Source organism: Octopus bimaculoides, chromosome 24 (genome assembly GCF_046866305.1).
Source record: "Octopus bimaculoides isolate indiv1 chromosome 24, ASM4686630v1, whole genome shotgun sequence".
NCBI lineage: Eukaryota > Metazoa > Mollusca > Cephalopoda > Octopoda > Octopodidae > Octopus > Octopus bimaculoides.
Genome location: NC_142951.1, coordinates 30,286,221 through 30,308,720, shown reverse-complemented (window position 1 = coordinate 30,308,720; position 22,500 = coordinate 30,286,221). Strand labels below are relative to the sequence as shown.

The following is a 22,500-nucleotide window of genomic DNA, read 5'->3' as shown; positions in this document are numbered from 1 at the left end:
ACTTTTACTATAAGCCATTCCTGCATTGTTTGTAAATTAATTAACTTTAGGTGGTGGTGGGGGGGGGGGATGGCAAGTGTATTATCAGTCCGATTGAGTTTCATAGAACCATGTTGGTGGTGGTAGTTGCTGTAGTTTGGTCCTGGATCAGCCCTAATCCAGCGAAAACTACGAGTAAATATGTTGCTTATTCTGTCTCCCTTTATGTCTTTTTTTTGTTTTTGTTTTTATCATTTTCTTTTAAATATTGGTGCAAGCATATTGCTGTGTGGTTAAGAAACTTGCTTTCAACCATGTGACTTCAGGTTCGGTCCCACTGTGTGGCACCCTATAACAAGTGTCTTCCAGTATGGCTCCAGGCCAACCAGAGCCTTGTGAGTGAATTTGGTTTGGGGAAATTGTGTGGAAGCTCATTGCTTCCCAACCACAAGGTTCCAGGTTCAGTTCCACTATATATATATATGTATATATGGGAGAATTTACGAAAAAAACAACAGACGAAGACAGGTGGTGTAAACAACAAATGGATGTATTAGTTTAACACTCGGGAATAGAGAAAGTCTTTGACGTTTCGAGCTACACTCTTCAACTGAAAGGAACACAGAAAGAAATAAGGAGAGAAACAAGGAGAAAAAGAATATAAATGTAGTGGTCAGCGATCTATCATGGCGAATCATATATAGGTATATGTATGTATCAGGTCATTAAAAATGAAATGTATGTGCCAGTGGCATGTAAAAAGCACCCTTCTACACTCTTGGAGTAGTTGGCGTTAGGAAGGGCATCCAGCTGTAGAAACCTTTCCAAAATCAGATTGGAGCCTGGTACAGCCTACTGGGTTGCCATTCTTCAATCAAACCATCGAACCTATGCCAGCATGGCAAACAGACGTTAAACAACGATGGTGACAATGAAGAGTGCTGCCATTAGCATATTTGTTAGTTTTGTAATGTATTGAAGGCAACTCAGAAGAAGTTTACAAGAGTTTACCTGCACTGTTCAGAAAATGCCATTTGTTTCATTTTGTTTATGGTGTATCAACTACAATGTTGCCTCACAAACCATTTCTAAGCTGACAGACGTTCTCCCATAGGAGTAGATGCCATCTGTTACTGTTTGGTTATATTATTCTGCTGACAATGTCTCTCTGTCTGTCCGTCTCTCTCACTCTCTCTACAACACTAGACTTGTTACTAAGCACTGAAGAGTCTTACATACAGATATATACATGCATGCATACATACGTACATATATGCATACATACACACACACACACACACACACAGAGTTTCAAGCTACAAGTTATTGAATATGCCAAACAGCATGGCAACTGGTCAGCTGAGCGACAACAAGGACCACCCATCACCACCACCACCATCACTACAACTGGAAAATTGATTTGTGGCTGGTGAAAACATGGAGGCAGCCTTAAAGACAATAAGGAATGATATAAATCATGGGTTTCATTAGAAAGAAGCAAAATTCTCACATCTAGAGAAAGGCCTAAAATTATAGAAATACAAAAGCCTTGTAAGTGGATTTATTAGATGGTCACTGAAATAAGCTCATTACGTGTGCATATATACTCTTTTACTTGTTTCAGTCATTTGACTGCGGCCATGCTGGAGCATCGCCTTTAGTCAAGCAAATCGACCCCAGGACTTATTCTTTGGAAGCCTAGTACTTATTCTATCGGTCTCTTTTGCTGAACCGCTAAGTTACGGGGACGTAAACACACCAGCATCGGTTGTCAAGCAATGTTGGGGGAACAAACACAGACACACAAACATATACACGCACATACATATATATATACATATATACGACGGGTTTCTTTCAGTTTCCGTCTACCAAATCCACTCACAAGGCTTTGGTCGGCCCGAGGCTATAATAGAAGACACTTGCCCAAGGTGCTACGCAGTGGGACTGAACCCAGAACCATGTGGTTGGTAAGCAAGCTTCTTACCACACAGCCACTCCTACGCCTATATATATATATATATATATATATATGTGTGTGTGTGTGTATAGAAGCAATCACTGTGCATTGACTGAGATAAATAGTCTAATATCGGGACATATAAGCCCTCAATGAACAAAAGTATGGTTTACCGTATGCTCCATTATTAGACTATTTATCTTGGTCAATCCATGGTGATCACTTATTAGCTTAAGCTTATAAAAAAGATATTATTCTTATTTTATATATATATATATATATATATATATATATATATATATATATGTATATATATTTATAGTCCAGTACTTGACAATAAAAGATATGAGCCTCTTTGTTTCATAGGTTCATAGGTAACCTAATTTAGGTATATGACAGATATGCATCCGTGTGCAATCAACCATGCCAGTCACTCACAAATGAGTCAATGCTGGTAGCATGTATCAGGATTTTGTGAATTGTTTAAGGTGCCTTGTGAGCTGACATAGAAACATTCTCACCACTCTTACCTTTCATCATGACCTAGTAGAACATTCAGGAAAGAGAAAGAGCTGCTCCAACACGGTGGGGGGGGGGGGGTACATACTCATTTTCTGTTGGGTAAACTGAAGCAATATGAAATGTATAGCTTCCTTCAAGGATACATCACACCACTGGGCCAGAATTGAACCTATGACTTTATGATCAAGAGCCTGACACCCTAACCACTACACCATGAAATGGCCAAATAATTAAGCAGTTTGTTTTGCAATCACAAAGCCCCATGTTCACTTTTACTGTGTGGTGGTAGGTAGACAGACAGACAGACAGACAGACAGATAGATAGATAGATAGATAGACAGACAGACAGATAGATAGACAGATAGACAGGTTGATATATAGGTATCTATATATATAAAAATGAGAATGTGTGTGTGTCTGTCTGTCTGTCTGTCTGTGTGTTTCCCTAAAACTCGAGAACTACACAACCAATTTCATTCAAATTTTACACATGTCTTACTTAGGGTTCCAGTTGTGTTTTAGTCAAAAAATTTTAACTTCTTGCATAGTTCGAGCCCACAGCAACATCATATCTCCTCCACTATTTAAGTATTACGTGTTAAAAGTGAAACAAAAACACTCATGTCAAATACTTTCACTTTAAAAATGAAACTATTCCACTAACTGAAACAATCACATTTCGATACTGTAATGACAGATACTTTCACTTTAATGGCGTGTGTGTATATATATATATATATATATATATATATATATATACAGAGAGAGAGAGAGAAAGATAGAGAGATGTATATGTACACGTATATGTATAGATATATATATATAGATATAGATCTATATGCATACATGTATATGTATACATATGTGTAGATGTATATATATAGGTGTACATCTAATATGTACACATTTGTGCACATATATACATGCATACAGATATCTATACATATATACACCCATCACACACATACACATGCACACAAACACACACATTAGTCATTTGTTTTCTTATCCAAAACTACGTCAAAAGTACTGAATGGATCTTTATGAAATTTGGAAATTATATCCTATGCATAACAGCCATAACTCCCATGAAAATTCATATATTTTTGATGTTGATGAAATTTTAACCCGAACATAACAGATGAGCATTATTTGTAATTCAACGGTACAAGTGTAAGACTACCCTTTCAGATATACTTACATTGTGATTTCTGCAATGTGGTGCATAAATTGTCAAGTAAATGAGACGCATCTTTGCCTCCACTGATTCACTTGCAAAGTGTTGAGTAAAATTATTTCGTTGCAGACCTCCTTTGAGTCTTTTTATTATCACTGCGACGCACATAGTCCCCAGTTGGTAACATTGATTTCAAGGCCTTCCCAGATGAGAGACTGGCATTCCACTTAATGTCTATGTTCCATGCTGGCATGGATTGGAGAGTTATTAATATAGAAATATGGTATCGTAGCTACTAACAGTTGAGGGTTGCGTAGTGTAGACAGCTTTTTTAGATTTCATTATTCTCTTTAACCCTGGCAAAGCCGGGTATTTCTGCTAGTATATAAATAAATAATGTGCCCTTTTAAAGCCTAGCCAGGCTCATGAGCCTGGTTTCCCGGTTTCAATGGCGTATGTGTTCCCCAGCTGGATCTCTAGTGAGACTTTTCTTGATGTACCCAAAGAGACCCAGAATGTGTCAAAACATGTGTTGTACCCAATAAAATCTATTACTTTTTCCATCTATTTTATTAATACTATATATATATATATATATATATAATATGATTACTATGATTGACCGTTGACTGAACACTATTCAATTTTTTTTTCTCCTTGTCTCCGTATTCTTTCTGTTGAAGAGCGTAGCTCGAAACGTTAAAGACTTTCCGTATTCCCGAGCGTCAAATTAATACATCCTTTTGTTGTTTACACCACCTGTCCTCGTCTGTTGTTGTTTTTTCGTACATTCTCCCATATATATATATATAGATATATAGATAGATAGATAGATAAAACTTACTTGGAAGAGGATGCGTGGTGTTCAATCATATAATAATATAAATAATATCATCATCATCATCGTTGTTTAACATCCGCTTTCCATGCTAGCATGGGTTGGACGATTTGACTGAGGACTGATGGACCAGGAGGTGACACCAGGCTCCAATCTGATTTGGCAGAGTTTCTACTGCTGGATGCCCTTCCTAACAACTCGGAGAGTGTAGTGGGTGCTTTTACGTGCTACCGGCACGAGGGCCAGTCAGGCGGGTACTGGCAACGGCCACGCTCGAAATGGTGTATTTTATGTGCCACCTGCACAAGGGCCAGTCCAGGGGCACTAGCAACGATCTCGCTCGGATGTCTTACTGGCAAAGGCCACGCTCGAAATGGTGTATTACGTGTCACCTGCACAGGAGCAAGTGCATCGGCACTGGCAACGATCTCGCTCGAATGTTTATGCATATATACATACGTATATGTACATACTTACATCTATACATATATATATATATGCATATGTGTGCACATAGATGTATGCATGAATGGCTGAGTCTCCTTGTCTTGACATCGCACAATAGTTATTAAAGAAACCTCATTGTCACCATACAAACTGCGTTCCTTGTTTCCAGTTTTTCAGTCTTTCATAAGAGTAAATATCACTGTGCTTAGAAAGAGGTGGGGGCTGGGAACGAGAAGGGCATCTGCCTGTAGAAAATCTGCCTCAGCAAATTCCATCAGACCCATGCAAGAATGGAGAAGTGGACAATAAACCAATGAGGATGACTGTCATTGTCTTAATGGAACACTGTGTAACTTTGTAGAGCAGTCAATTTTGATTGGTCGTTAACAATTGCTATGTTATGCAAGGGGATGGTGTACAAACTTGTGTACACACAAAGAAAAGGAAAAAAAGTCTCAAATGTCAGTTACTTTTGGACAAAATTTTTCATAGAAGTTGTTGTTTGTTGAGAAAAGACATCATTTAAACAATCCTAAACTGATATCTCAGGATTTTGGCATGTTTGATATCTTGTTGTAAACATAACAGTATTTCAGTCAAAACTCAAGCATATGAATAATTAAATCTGTACTATGATAAAGTATGACTAACGGGGTGGGGGTGGGCGGAGAGAGAACAATGTTTTTGCTACAAACTGACATTTGACACCAATAGACTAACCTCGTCCTGGTTGTTTTAAGCAGAAATCAGCTGAAGCCCAAAGAAACAGGCTGAAAATTCAAAGTCCAGAAAGAACCAATGAGAAGCTACCATATTAAAATGTGTAGATTGTAAGTAGGTCAGTGTATAGTTATATAAGACGCAGATGATAAATAAACTTATAATTGAAGAAACTGACTGTTGAATAATCTAATAACTGCCACAGAGAAATAAATATGTAAGAAATGACTGTCGTTGATGATGCGAAGAACCTTGTTGCTAGATATTTCTTTGTTTTAATGTTCACTTTTTCATGATTGCTTGAGTCAGAAACTACTCAATGAGGCAGAATTTTGACTGGCTGGATGCCCTTCCTGTCATCAAATCTTACCTGTTCTCAGATATGTTTTTTTTATGGAATATGTTTTTTTTATGGAATATTGGAACCAAAGAACATCAAATGCATGGTAGTGACACTTACTTATAACTACCATACAATGTCAAAACAAGAAGACCAAAATGCACACACATACATACATATGCATTTGGTGATGTACAGCCAACCAGCTCACCATCTGTGCAGCCAACCAGTCAGTTAATGAACCAGCTAACCAGTGAACAGACAACGCACCAATCACACACACACACACACATACACACAAGCATATATATATAATGGGCTTTCAGTTTCCATCTACTAAATCTACAATCTACTCATAAGGCTTTTGTTTGGTCTAGGGCTGTAATAAAAGACCTTTATCAAGTTTCCATACAGTGGGACTGAACCCAAAATTGTGCTGTTGGGAAGTAAGCTTCTTAACCACACAGCCATGCTTGTACCTACATAAGCTTTAATATTTATCCTTTGAGCAAGGTAGTGAGCTGGCAGAAACGTTAGCAAGCCGGGTGAAATGCTTAGAAGTATTTCATCTGTCTAGTACTATATGTATATGTATGTATATTAATCAACACTGGAGAGGACAAATGGTTAAGTCAACCACTGTGAGATGTGAATACATGACAAAACTCTATTCTCCAGGGCAACAAAGAGGTGTGGGTTCAAGTCCTATGTGTACAGGAAAACCTGTTTTTTTTGTTTTTTTTTCTGTTGAAAACTATTTTGAACTAGTTTTAGTGTAATATTTTATTTCTGCCAAATTGAGAATTCTTACAATTTTTTTTTTTTTTTTTACTTTCTTTGTTTTCTTCTTCAGGTTACTTCCTCCATGATATTGTAGATATGGTCGTAAATGACTGGTCCCGAAAATCTTTAGAGCTTTTAATCCATCATGTTGTGGTAAGTAATTTAATATCACCGGACAAAAAAAAAAAATGCTGTTTGATTTATGCTAGTGGCATTGAAAAGATTTGAACCAAGTTACTGCCATTTCTTTTATTACATCACATACAAACCCACCTGCCTGAAAAGACATACCTGTACACATGCATGAATGAATGTAAATCAGAACAATCAGGCTGTGTGTGAGCTGATTATTATCCAATAAGATGATGCAAATATAACACACACACACGCACACATACACACACTTTCATGCACACACATAGGCGCAGGAGTGGCTGTGTGGTAAGTAGCTTGCTTACCAACCACATGGTTCTGGGTTCAGTCCCACTGCGTGGCACCTTGGGCAAGTGTCTTCTACTATAGCCCTCGGGCCGACCAAAGCCTTGTGAGTGGATTTGGTAGACGGAAACTGAAAGAAGCCCGTCGTATATATGTATATACATATATATATGTATGTGTGTGTGTGTGTCTGTGTTTGTCCCCCCAACATCGCTTGGCAACCGATGCTGGTGTGTTTACGTCCCCGTAACTTAGCGGTTCAGCAAAAGAGACTGATAGAATAAGTACCAGGCTTACAAAGAATAAGTCCTGGGGTCGATTTGCTCGACTAAAGGTGGTGCTCCAGCATGGCCGCAGTCAAATGACTGAAACAAGTAAAAGAGTAATACACACGCATGCGCGTGCGCACGCACACACACACGCACACAACTGACTTCCTGTAGATTTTGTCTATGCCAGAAGACATTATTCAGCCTAAGGCATTTGTCTGAAACTGCAGTTGCAAAGCAAAATTCTTAACCGTACAATCATGCTTATATGTATCACTTAAAATTATTTCTTTATTTCTTTTTCAGATTCTAATTGCTTTCTCATTCCCTGTTCTAACATACAAAAGCGTCGGCTACATGCTTGTGGCGCTTCTAGTTGAGATCAACTCCATCTTTCTTCACTTCCGCCAGTTACTGACGATACATAAAGTTGATAAGAAATCATCATTATACAGACTTACCAGCCTTCTTAATTTAGGTGAGTGTCTCAAAAAAAGAATTTAGTAAAACAACCTAGTTATCATTAAGCTAGTGTTAGGAACATAATTTGTGACTAAGGTTTGGTGGAAGATTTTAATTCAAAACTTTTGAAAACAAGAATTTGTACGACAGAACCAGAAGCGGTTTCAACCGGGTTGGTATCAAAAGGGTTAAAAATATCATGGTGATGCTAACCCTTTTGTTACCATATTTCTGTTGAAATGCTCTGTGTTTCTTTCAGTTAATTTTAAATATAACAAAGAATTTAGTAAAATAATTTCGTTATCATTAAGCTAGAGTTAAGAACATAAATTGTCACTAAGGTTTGCTGGAAGATTTTAATTCAAAACTTACGCAAACAAGACATTTCTGCTACAGAATCAGAGCCGGTTTCAGCCAGGTTGGTAACGAAAGGGTTAAACACATGCACCATATATTTGGTCTTCACTTCAGCTTTGTAACTGGTAGTCCACTCACGAGTGGCTCACTGCCAACAGTCATGGTGTTTGTACACAGTTGTGGATAAAACATGAAATTTTATACTCACTCAGGGAGAACACACCCACAGGAAAGAGTTACAATAAAATTCTGTGGGTAGGAGGAGAGGTGGTGGTGGCAGCAGCACCATCAGTGGTAGTAGTAGTAATGCAAACAGTGGTAGTGATGGTAGCAGTGGGTTTAGGGTAGTGGTTGTGCCTACATGTGTGTATGTGTGTATATATACATTCATAGATGTATTACATACACACAAACATACACACACTGATGCATTATTGTTGAGGGTATGTTGCTTGAAATATTTTAATTTTTGTTTTGTCTTTTTTCTTAATCCTGCATTCCTCCCCCCCCCCCCAACACACACACACACATATGCTCTTCGTACATCTTAGTAATTCACTCACTACTACTTTGTTGGCAAATATACTTTCCTGACAAGATTTAATAGCACTGAAACATTTCTGAAGTTGTCTCCCTTTACCAAGTGAATTGATAAAAGTGATATTAGTCATTGAAATTATTTCGTCTACTTCCTGCATAATTATTTGCAATTGGAATTTGTTATACTCTGCATTGGCAGGTCAGTTAGTCATTTATAGGTGCAGGCTTGGCTGTGTGCAAAGCAGCTTACTTCTCAGCCACATAATTTCAGGTTCAGATCCACTGTGTGGTGCCTTGGGTAAGAAGCCTGCCGTATATATATATATATATATATATGTATTATCAAAAAATATGGCAAAAAATCATATATTAATTAATATCGATTAATTACCAGGAAGCTAGCACATTTAAAGAATCAAAGAGATTCAGAAACAGTATCTGCAATCTCAAGGGATTAAAGTACGTTTTTATATATGACGTTGACCACTAACGTGGACATTCAATGTGCTACACGTTAGTGGTCAACGTCATATATAAAAATATATATATATATATGTATGTATATACCATACTGCACCACTGAAATCTACAAGTCTAACATCGATATATATATACATATATATATTTTGAAACATGTGTAGGAATTAAAGGAACTTATTGACATGCGTTTTGCTCCATTTATTATTATTATCCATATCTTCTCAAAATGCATCACTTTAACTTGGTATCTCTACCTGTAAAACGGCTGTGACATCTTGTTTTTTAGTGTAATTTTGCTACCTCTGGTAACTAGTAACATATTTACATTATCAAAGGTTTTAATAACTGAGATAATAGTAATATATACATAAACTAATATATATATATATATATACACAACACAATATTAACATTAAACCTCTCAGTTTTAATTATTAAAAAAAAAAGAGGAAAAAAAACCCATTTGTTAATGTCATTTTATTTTTATGCTATTGTTTTTCTCTATTTCAGGTACGTTCATCATATTCCGTATCGCAGCGCTGTGCTGGATGACTCGGTGGATTGTCATCAACAAAGCCCAAGTGCCATTCTTCTTTTATGTACTTGCAAACATCGGCCTAACCACAACCACCGTGATGAACATTATCCTCTTCTATCGTTGTCTCAAAAGTGATTTTATTTGCCATGCCAATACATCCACCACAAATGTGAAGCTCGAATAGAGATGCAGCTTCTTGCACAAAAATGATGATATATTGTTGTTGCTAACATTATCATCATCATCATCATCATTATTATTATTATTATTATTCCACCAAGGCCGATTTTGCCTTTCATCCTTTCGGGGTCGATAAAATAAGTACCAGTCGAGCACTGGGGGCAATGTAATCGACTTAGCTCCTCCCCTGAAATTGCTGGCCTTGTGCCAAAATTTGAAACCAATATCATCATCATCATAACCTTTATTATTATTATTATTATTATTATTATTATTATTATTATTATTATTATTATTATTATTATTATTATTATTATTATTATTATTATTATCTGCAATTTGGCAGAATTGTTACTGCACCAGAAAAAAAAAGAAACTTGCTTAACACTCTGATTTCAAACCCTGCCAACATCAGTTTGCCTTTTACCCTTTCAGGGTCTATGAAATAAGTAATAGTTGAGCACCAGGCACTGTCTAATTGACTTACTTCTCCCCTCAAAATTACAGGCCTTGTGTCAAAGTTAGAAAGAATTATTATTACCCTTCAGGGCTGATAAAATAAGGTACCAGTCATATACTGGGGTTCGTGGTATCAACTATTCCTTCCATTCCTGAAAATTGCCAGTATTGTACCGAAATAAGAAACCTTTATCATTATTATTAAGTCGGTAGAATCATTGGTAACAAGCTGGTAGAATCATTAGCAAGTTCGACAAAATGCTTCGTTGGCGTTTCTTCTGACTCTTTATGTTCTGGGTTCCAATTCCACCGAGATCAACATTGTCTTTCATCCTTTTAGGGTCATTGTAATCAACTTGCCTGCAGCTCAACATTTCTGGCCTCATGCAAAAATTAGAAAAAATTACTATTATTATTTTTATTATTATTATTATTATTATTAGGCAATGAGCTGGCACAATCGTTAGCACGTCGGCCGAAATGCTTAGCGGTATTTCGTCTGCCGCTACGTTCTGAGTTCAATTTCCACCAAGGTCGACTTTGCCTTTCATCCTTTCGGGGTTGATAAATTAAGTACCATTTACGCACTGGGGTCGATGTAATCAACTTAATCCCATTATTTGTCCCCTCTATGTTTAGCCCCCTGTGGGCAATAAAAAATAAATTATTATTATTATTATTATTATTATTATTATTAAGGCAGTGGGCTAGCAGAATAGTTATCAGGCCAGGTGAAATGCTTAGTGGTATTTCATCTGTCTTTATGTTCTGAGTTCAAATTCTACCGAGGTCAACTTTGTCTTTCATCCTTTCAGGATGAAACTAATTACCAGTGTAATCGACTAGGCCCCTCCCCACCCCCAAATTTCTGGCCTTGTGCCTTTAGTAGAAAGGATTATTGTTATTATTATTATTATTATCATTATTATTATTTTCAAATTCTTTGCTTTTCATCTTTTTGGGATCAATAAAATAAGTACCAACTGAGTACTGGGGTCAATATAATCAACTAATTCCATCTGCCAAAATTTCAGGCCTTGTGCCTTTAGCAGAAAAGATTATTGTTATTATTATAATTATCATCATCATCATCATCATCATCATCATTATTATTATTATTATTATTATTATTATTCAAATCTTGCCAAGATCATCTTTGCCTTTTGTCCTCGCAAGCTCAAGAAAATAAGTACCAGTCAAATATTGGGGCTGATTTAATCAACTCTACCCACTCCCTAATTTTTTGCATAGCTGGTAGAGCATTGGAAAAAAGTGCATTGTGATATTTCTTCCAACTCTTTTATCTTCTGAATTCAACTTCTGCCAAGGGCAGTATTGTTGTCCGTAGCATTGACTATTTCTCCCCCTCCCCTCAAAATTGCTGGCTTTGTGGCTAAATCAAATGCCAATATTATTTAAAGGTAGCAAGCAAGCTGGCAGAGTTGGTTGATAGTGTTAGAGTTGCAGTATTTGTTCTGTTTTTTTTTTTTTACCTTCTGAGATTCAATTCCCACTGGGGTTGGCTTTGATTTTTACCCCTCAAGTGTCAATAAAATAAATTACCAATCAAGGACTGATGTTGGTAGTATCGACCAACTTGCTCCCTTCAAAATTGCTAGCCTTGTGCCTAAGTTATACTTTGCCTTCCATTCTTTCAGGGTCAATAAAATAATCACCAATCAAGTACTGCGGGGTTGATATAATCAACTTCCACCTTCCTTCAGAAACTGTTGGCTCTATGCCAAAATTTCAAACCTTTATTATTATTATTATTATTATTATTATTATTAAAGCAACAAGCTGGCAGAATCATTAGCACACTGAACAAGAAGATACTTAGTGGCATTTCATCCATCATTACATTCCAAGTTCAAATTCTGCCGAGGTCAGCTTTACCTTTCATCCTTTCAGGGGTCAATAAATTAAGTACCAGTTGAGTACCCAGGGGTCAGTGTAATCAACTTATCCCTCCCCCTAAATTTCAGGCCTTGTGCCTTTAGTAGTAAGGATTATTATTATTATTATTGTTATTAAGGTGGTGAGCTGGCAGAATCATTAGCATGCCGGGCAAAATGCATTGTGGAATTTCATCCAGCTTTATGTTCTGAGTTCAAATTCCACCGAAGTCAACTTTTCCTTTCATCCCTTCTGTTTTGATAAAATAAGTATCATTTGAGAACTGAGGTCGCTGTAATCGACTTACTCTCTCTCCTGAAATTGCTGGCCTTGTTCCAAAATTTGAAACTATTATTATTATTATTATTATTACTATTATTATTATTATTATTACTATTATTATTATTATTATTATTATTACTATTATTACTATTATTATTATTATTATTATTATTATTATTATTATTATTATTATTATTACTATTATTATTATTATTATTATTATTATTATTATTATTATTATTATTACTATTACTATTATTATTATTATTACTATTATTATTATTATTATTATTATTATTATTATTATTATTATTATTATTATTATTACTATTACTATTATTATTATTATTATTATTATTATTATTATTATTACTATTATTATTATTATTATTATTATTATTATTATTATTATTACTATTACTATTATTATTATTATTACTATTATTATTATTATTATTATTATTATTATTATTATTATTATTATTATTACTATTACTATTATTATTATTATTATTACTATTATTATTACTATTATTATTATTATTATTATTATTATTACTATTATTATTATTATTATTATTATTATTATTATTATTATTATTACTATTATTATTATTATTATTATTATTATTATTATTATTATTATTATTATTACTATTATTATTATTATTATTACTATTATTATTATTATTATTATTATTATTATTATTACTATTATTATTATTATTATTATTATTATTATTATTATTATTATTATTATTATTACTATTATTATTATTATTATTATTACTATTATTATTATTATTATTATTATTATTATTATTATTATTATTACTATTACTATTATTATTATTATTATTATTATTATTATTATTATTATTATTACTATTATTATTATTATTATTATTATTATTATTATTATTATTATTACTATTACTATTATTATTATTATTATTACTATTATTATTATTATTATTATTATTATTATTATTATTATTATTATTATTATTATTATTATTATTATTATTATTATTATTATTATTATTATTATTATTATTATTACTATTATTATTATTATTATTATTACTATTATTATTATTATTATTATTATTATTATTATTATTATTACTATTATTATTATTATTATTATTATTATTATTATTATTATTACTATTATTATTATTATTATTATTATTATTATTATTATTATTATTATTATTATTATTAAGGTGGCGAGCTGGCAGAATTGTTAAACACACTGGCAAAATGCTTGATGACATTTTGTCTGTCTTTATGTCAGCACTGCCTTTCATATTTTGGGGCTTGGTGAAATAAGTACCAGTCAAGCACTGGGGTCAAGTTAATCAACTAGTCCCCTTCATTTAAAATTTCAGGCCTTGTGCCTTCAAAGAAATTAATATTGATTATCCTCCCCACACACACACACTCCCTATCTCAGGCGCCAAACTAATTTTAGGTGACGTGTATGTATAAATGTGTAGGATGAGAGGGTAAAGATGTCTAAATTTATTTCACTATCACTAGAACTTATTTTGACCTCATACATATATATATATATATATATATATAATACAAATGATATATGAGTATATGCATATATACCTACATGTATGTACACACCTACATCTACATGCATATATATATAGATGCATATCTGGGTACAGGACGTTGCAAAAAAACGTGGACAAAATGATAAACAGTACAGAAAACACATAGAGAACATTTCCTTCATCAGCTGCCAACATTCTAAAACTAAGCGTTTTGAAGAGTTAGGGCAGGACGCATTGTTAGAATGGCTCTATACACACACACACACACACACACACACACTCATGCTATTTATTAAAGCTGAAAAATGTCTTCAAAAACTGTTATATATATTATTTTGCTGGTTTCGACCAGAGGCTGGGGCCATGCTGGATCACTTATATATGTGTGTGTGCACACATAAATACGAATGATTGAGGTTTCTGATACTGCCACAATAGTTTTTATTGTGATGTGAAGATGGCACAATTTGGTATGCAGTATGCACAACATCCATAAAATTATGTAATACATTGTGCAATTCCCAACTCATCAGGCAGGCTTACAAAATACAGAAGCGAGCAGTGAGCTGTTGAGTAAACAACAGATCATCAAAAAGTGAAATTTCTAATCAGAATTACCGACTTTTTAGAAATGTAAAGTGGGCGAGACTACAACCTGTCAATCATGAGGGTGGGTAGCAGAATGAGGTTGTAAATTAAAGAACAGTTAAAAAGCAATTCTCTTCTAAAGATGTCATTAAACTTCGTGCCCTTGTTCATAAATGCTGGTACTGGCAAAAGAAGCTTGTATACCAGCAGAGAGTAAGTGCTAAGTATGACATTTGACCCTATCAAAACATATTTGAATGCAGTTGCTGATGTTGTTCCCCCCCCCCCCCTATTTACTGTGTTATACTGTTTAGTACATCAAAGGAGTGACATGGTTACTAAATTCTAGTGTTATTCATTAGCTTAATTTGAGATGTTATGCTGACCATAACGTCTCATTAAACATTGCCACCCCTCACACACATTCACTGCTCTGTCCTATCCACAAATCAAAACCATATGGCCCTTAACCTAATCTCAGGGATGAGATGGGGGATAGGAGGTAAGGGTGAAAAAAAAATCAAGTGTTTTATTCATCTATTGTGCTTTGCTTAAAATTATTTTTCTAATTTAAAATCAAATCAAATCAGTTCATTTTTTAAAATTGAATTTATATAAAAAATGAAAGAACAATAAAGAAGAAAAAGAAAACTATCTTTTCAATGACCCCTTTTTTTTTCATTTTCCATTGTCAATTGTCCACAACACAGTTCATTCCATGGTTAAATTTGATTTATTAAAATTGTCCATATGATGTCTTTATTTTTATTCTAGTACACGTGCTTCTATTTATATTCTTTCATATTTTAATGATTGGGTCTCTGAGTTATTTTTGTTCAACTGCCATAATAGTAATAATATGTTCTTATTGTTGTGCTTGTTCCAAATGAATTTTTCTCCAATTAACTTCAGGTAAAACGAGTTCAGATGCTCACCATCCTGTTCTCTATTTTTGTCATATATTATCTAGGTCTACATTATCTTATGTGCCCATTGCCTGCCTTTTTTTTTTTTTTTTTTTTTTTTTTTTTTCTAAGGCAGTTCAGTTGTATAATTTGAAGGAGACTTGACTGCTATTTTTAGCAGATTCACTAACTGCATAATATAGGGCAAATGTCTTCTACCACAGCCCCAGCCAACCCATTCCTTATGAGTGAATTTGGTGAATTCGCTTGACAGAAGTTACACAAAGTCTGTCATATTAAATCATACATATATGTAGATCATCATCATTATCATCGTCATCGTCATCGTCGTTTAACATCCTCCTTCCATGCTGGCATGGGTTGGACAATTTGACAGGAGTTGGCCAGGCAGGAGCCTGCACCAGACTTCTGTGTGTCTGTTTTATATGTATTTACTTAGATATGCATATACATACATGTATGCATGCCACAGAACCTCCCAAAACTCAAAAATCCCTTAAATATTTTCCCAGCATAATAAAAATACCAATAAAGACAATTGTACAATATCGATACATGTAATAATACATGCAACAAAACCATCATAAACCATGAACCCTTTAACAAGTTCAGCCTAATGAGAATGAAGGATAACTTACAATAATGAGACCCCAAGATATAATAGATTCATATCATCATTTAATGTCCGTTTTCCAAGCTGGCATGGGTTGGATGGTTTGACAGGACCTAGGAAGCTGCAACAGGCCCCAGTCATCTGTTTTGCCATGGTTTCTATGACTGGATGCCCTTCCTAATGCCGACCACTTTACAGAATGTACTGGGTATCTTCTACATGGCACTGGCATGGGGTGTTCTTTACATGGTGCCGGCACAGATATGTGTGAATATGTATGAGTGTGTCTTATAAATGTTTACATTATATTTTTCTCCAAAAATATCACTGAGCTCTGGCTGGTGCCTTTTGTTGACATTACCTTGTGAAAAAATCTTTCAGTAGCTCTGTACTTTCAAAGACGAATGGAATGAAAACTCCCCCTATTTGGAAAACAGGTAAGAGATAGTGACAGGTAGATCACCCAGTTGCAAAAAAAATGTCTCACAAATACTTATTCCCCTAACAGATGCTAGCATGAAAAAATTAATATAAAACTATCAAACGAATATGTGTATGTGTATGTATATATATATATATATATATATATATATATAATATGTACTTTTATTCTTTTACTTGTTTTAGTCATATGACTGCAGCCATGTTGGAGCTCTGCCTTAAAGGGGGTTTTTTTTCAGTTGAAATCAACCTCAGGATTTACTCTTTGTAAACCTATTACTTAAGATGATAGGACAGCTTTTAAGCTAGTAAATAAATAAATAAATTTGAAGTTTTTCAAATGTCTTAATTAAAATCAAATTCATCATCAATTAACATCCATTTTCCATGCTGGTATGGGTTGGATGGTTTGAAAGGGGATGGCCAGCTGAGGAGCTGTCCATATTCCAATTGTCTGTCGTGGCATGGTTTCTATGGTTGGATGCTCTTCCTAATGCCAACAACTTTACAGTGTATATATATATATATATATATATACACAATGGGCTTTCAGTTTCTATATTCCAAATCCACTCGCCAGGCTTTGGTCCACTCCAGGCTATATTAGAAGGCACTTTCCAAGATGCCACACAGTGGGACTGAACCTGGAGCCATGTGGTTGAGAAACAAGTTTCTTACCAGACAGCCACACCTGCATCTATGTTTGTAGCTTGTGTGTGTGTAAAGTCCTTTCCTTTTAATTTATTTTTATTACTATTTTTTATTTATTCATTTATTGAATTTCTCAACAAGCAGACAATTTGCCAAAAAAATATATATTATTCATGTAGTCTTTCAATTTTAATTTTTGTTCTCAAACAATCCAGAGATAATTATAGGCCAATCTGTATAAAAGCAGACTCACAAGATTGTGAGAGAGTGTAGTAAGTGCCATTCAAGAAGCTCCTTGCATTTGTCTCACTTCGTAACTTCTTTCAATTAAAAATACATTTTGTCAAAATAAATATAGCATTGCATGTGTTACAAGATTTAGCGAGAATAGACATCTAATTATCTACAAAAAGAAAAGAAAAAAACCTTTAATGATTTAATTTAATTTTAATTAAGCCATTTGAAAACTTATTTATTCATTTATTTATTAACATCTTTTCCATGCCTGCAATGCATCAAACATACTTTGTTGAGGCAGACATTTTATCACTATATATGCCCTTCTGGCCAACCCACATCTGTTTCCAAGTAAGTTAGTTGTTTCTGCATGACTGGACATGTTTCCATAGAAGACTGGAAACAAATAACACTACTTATATGACGGTAGCACTCATTTGAAACTATAACGTGACCAGTAGACACAAACACATGCAGACATGGATATGTGTATGTGCGTATATATGTATATGGAGGTATGTTGGATTGTAGGTATAGCTGTTTTTCTAAATGTGGAATAGTATTATTGGATTGTTGGTATGGCTGTGGAATAGTATTATAACACATCCTTTTGATATATATATATATATATCATCATCATCATCGTTTAACGTCTGCTTTCCATGCTAGCATGGGTTGGATGATTTGACTGAGGACTGGCAAACAAGATGGCTGCACCAGGCTCCAATCTGATCTGGCAGAGTTTCTACAGCTGGATGCCCTTCTTAACGCCAACCACTCCGAGAGTGTAGTGGGTGCTTTTACATACCAATATGTATTTTTTGTGGGGTCCAGGGATGGCAAATGGAAGGGTGACCCCAGGTGGCACACACTCTAGCTACACTAGCGGCTGCAGGTCAGTTCTGAATAAGTTATCCTACGATCAAAGGCATTCCGGCCATGGCCATCCTGTCTTTTCATTTCATTTTATTTTATTTTGTGTAGACATTCGGACTAGGTCTTCAGTTTGAGAATAACTTCCTCTCAACTGTCTCAGATTCCCTGAAAGGGGTCTTTCATTGATACCCCTTTCTTTATTTGAATAAGCCATAAAACAAAACAAACAAAAAAGCAGCCTTTATTTTAAAGATGGCAGGGTGTTATTTGGCTGCTATCTCCAGCTGGTATAATGACCACATAGTAATATCCTCATTTAATCAAGAATGTTGTCATGAAAAGGTATCAAGCTACTAACTCTCAAATCCATTTTGACCTCTTGTCCAGTTACATTGTTGGTATTCCAAAAATGTATGGTGGCAACAGTGTACTTTAATGCAGTCATATATGTGTGTGTGTACATACATATATATATGAGTACGTATATGTATGTACATGGATATATATATGTAAATACTTATGCATATGTGTATTAATGTTTGTTTTATGTTATAATGGAGGCGCAATGGCCCAGTGGTTAGAGCAGCGGACTCGCGGTTTCGATTCCCAGACCAGGCGTTGTGAGTGTTTATTGAGCGAAAACACCTAAAGCTCCACGAGGCTCTGGCAGGGGATGGTGGCGAACCCTGCTGTACTCTTTCACCACAACTTTCTCTCACTCTTCCTGTTTCTGTTGTGCCTGTAATTCAAAGGGTCAGCCTTGTCACACTGTGTCACGCTGAATATCCCTGAGAACTACGTTAAGGGTACACGTGTCTGTGGAGTGCTCAGCCACTTGCACGTTAATTTCACGAGTAGGCTGTTCCATTGATCGGATCAACTGGAACCCTCGACGTCGTAAGCGACGGAGTGCCAACAATATATATATATATGTATGTATGTATGTATATATATATATATATATGTAAAATGTATATATATATATATATATATATATATATATATATAATGTTACAATATATGCATAACACCTTTCGAGTGATAGTGCTGTTATGTTTACTTCTGTAAAAAATGCATCTTGTTGGTCAGTGGTTTCAAGGTGAAAAAAAACAGTGAAATATAAATACAATACCTTACCTGAAAACCAGGTGAGGGTGTGTGACAGGAAAGGCTCCCAAGCATAGATTACCATCTCTAATTAAAAAAACAAAAAAAAAACTATAACAGCATCAAGAACAAAAAAAATATTAAGAAAACATAAAAATGATGATGATGATGATGACGATGGTGATGATGATTTTGCATTCCTGGGAAAAAAATATTATTTTTTCAATTGTAATACCTACAGACAAGACATTAAAATACATTTTTCTGTTTTTGCTTTACTTTTTTTCTTTTTTTGTTAATGCTCAATATTTTTCTAAAAGCAGAACATAAAAAAATTCCTCAATTCTATTTTTTAAGAACCAACCTTCGAAGAATTATTTTGTTGGCTTTTGTATTTTTGGCCTGAGTTGGAACCCAGCCATTATAATGATGAATAATTTTTGTATTTTGTCTTAAAATTGTAAAATTGCTATATTTTTGTCTCAGACGTTGTTGTTTTTTTGAAGAATCTTTTGATATTTTATTGGTTTCAGTCTTAGGGCTGTGGTTATGCTAGGACACTGCCTTCAAATCAGTTACATCAATGACAATATTTTGTCCAGTCCAGTCCAGTCCAGTCTTTAAGGCAGCATGGTGGCAGGAATGTTAGCGCGCCAGGTGAAATGCTTAGCAGTATTTCATGTCTTTGTGTTCTGAGTTCAAATTCCGCCGAGGTCGACTTTGCCTTTCGTCCTTTTGGGATCGATAAATTAAATTTTAGTTGTGTACTGGGGTCGCTCTAATCAACTGGCCCCCTCCCCAAAAATTTTGGGCTTTGTGCTTAGAGTAGAAAAGAATATTTTGTCCAGTCTTTATCGATCTCTATTTATTGAATGGCAAAGTCCTTCTATAATGTTAAGGGACATAACTTGAGAAGAATAAATACCACAAGGTATGTTTTTTATTGTTCAGTGAACCAGTTCATTGGCAATCCCTTTGGTTTATTTTTCCTCTCATTAAAGACAATCTAAAAGTTTGTCCCTTTCAATAACGATGTAATATTTTCTTATAACAATATGTTTAAAATATTGGTGTCTGTGTATGTATATATATATGTATATATATTTACATGTTACTGTATTTCAGGATGGTCATTTTCTTTTTTTTTTTTTGCCAAATAAACACATGCACTGTATATACGTTTTTTCTTCACTCATTTATTGCTGTTCTTATTCTATCATTTTAGCTCATGTCCATTGTCTGGAAATCTTTCATCACACATCTGTGACCTCTTCAGCGACACTTTTCGCTTTCATGTGTGTTCTTGCTCCACTTACTCCATTCTCTATATTCACAAATATATTTATAATGCAAATATGTATATATGCATGAATCTACCTCTATTATTAAATATATATATATATTTAATAATACTGCCTAAATAATAAATATTATATGTATGTATGACAGATGAAATTTGGCTAAGCATTTTGCCTTGCATGCTAAAGATAAATTCTTTACTAAGATAAATTCGTTATTATTTAGCAGGTGTTTGGAACATAAACTAATATGAAATTTTGATGGAAATTTTTAAAATTTAGATCACTTTAACCCTTTAGCATTTAAACCAGCCACATCTGGCCCGAATATTTTCTCTGTTTGATGTTCAAACCAGCCAGATTCAGCCTCTTACACCTTTGCTACAATGTCATTCTTAAAAGAAACACTCACAGTATCAACAGCTCAAAGCTATGAGATAATGCATATTTAACACTTTGGCATTTAAACTGGCCATATCCGGCCAAAATAATCTGTTTTATCTCCAGGCTGGCCAGCTCTGGCCTCTCACACTTGCCCTACAATATCATTCTAAAAATAAACAATCACATCATTGAAATCTCAAAACTATAAAGTAATGCATGACTAATTCATATCTTTGTGAATAAATAAGCATTACATCTGAATGTTAAGGGGTTAAACTGACCGTATCTGGCCCAAATATTCTTGCTGTTTTATGCTCAAACCAACCAGATCCTGCCTCTCACACCTATGCTACAATGTCATTCCTAAATGAAACAATCACGTTATCGACATCTCAAAATTATGAGATAATTCATGATTTATTCAAAATTATGTGAATAAATAAGCATTATATTTGACAAAGTAATCTGAATGCTAAAGGGTTCAAGTTTGACTCTGGTAGAATCAGTACCGAAGGGTTAAACCTGAATTATTCACCAATTTTTCCTTGATACGAACTAATGTCATTTATATCCTGTGGATCCTCTTTTCTTAATGCAGGAGAATGCGGAGGTGGGGGGAAGACATGGAAAGAAGAAGAGGGACACCAATTCATTGGTGTTTAATTCTAGGTTATTCAAAATTCTTGCCACATTCTTTAATTAGATTAGTTATAGAAAATAACTACTGATTACATATCTGTTCCATTTGTTCATATGTCTGTTTATTTACTCACCGAAATTGAACTGGTGCCAAATATTTTCTGGCAAATGACCACATATTGATTTCCTCTTAGAAAGTCAATCCTAAAAGACAAATTATGTAAATTGTATAATTAGCTAAAACTAAAACATCACTCATTCAATTTTTTTTTTTTATTTAAATATATTTTATAAAATCTAATGTATTTTGCTCATTTTTTATTTATTTATTTTTATTATTTGTTTTACATTTGAAATCTTCCAAATTAGTTTCCTTCTAAACTTTACATGTATGTATACAGTGTATATATATACTGAAGTAAGCACATAAAATGTGCAACAAGGTGGAAAAAAGAGTACTCAAATACCAGAAGTAGAGTAATATGCTTTATTTAAAAGCAGC

General features: G+C 34.1%; 1 protein-coding gene across 1 annotated transcript in view; it reads left to right on the top strand.

Moving 5' to 3' along the window:
• The window catches only part of LOC106874898 (TLC domain-containing protein 2), a 30,265-nt gene extending 18,788 nt beyond the window's left edge, over nucleotides 1–11,477 (top strand). Inside the window, exons 3-5 of the mRNA XM_014922809.3 lie at nucleotides 6,837–6,919; nucleotides 7,780–7,951; nucleotides 9,823–11,477. Coding sequence (XP_014778295.1) covers nucleotides 6,837–6,919; nucleotides 7,780–7,951; nucleotides 9,823–10,034 — 467 coding nt within the window. The 3' untranslated portion in view covers nucleotides 10,035–11,477. The remainder of the gene's footprint in view (nucleotides 1–6,836; nucleotides 6,920–7,779; nucleotides 7,952–9,822) is intronic.
• The last annotated feature ends 11,023 nt before the right edge of the window (nucleotides 11,478–22,500 follow it).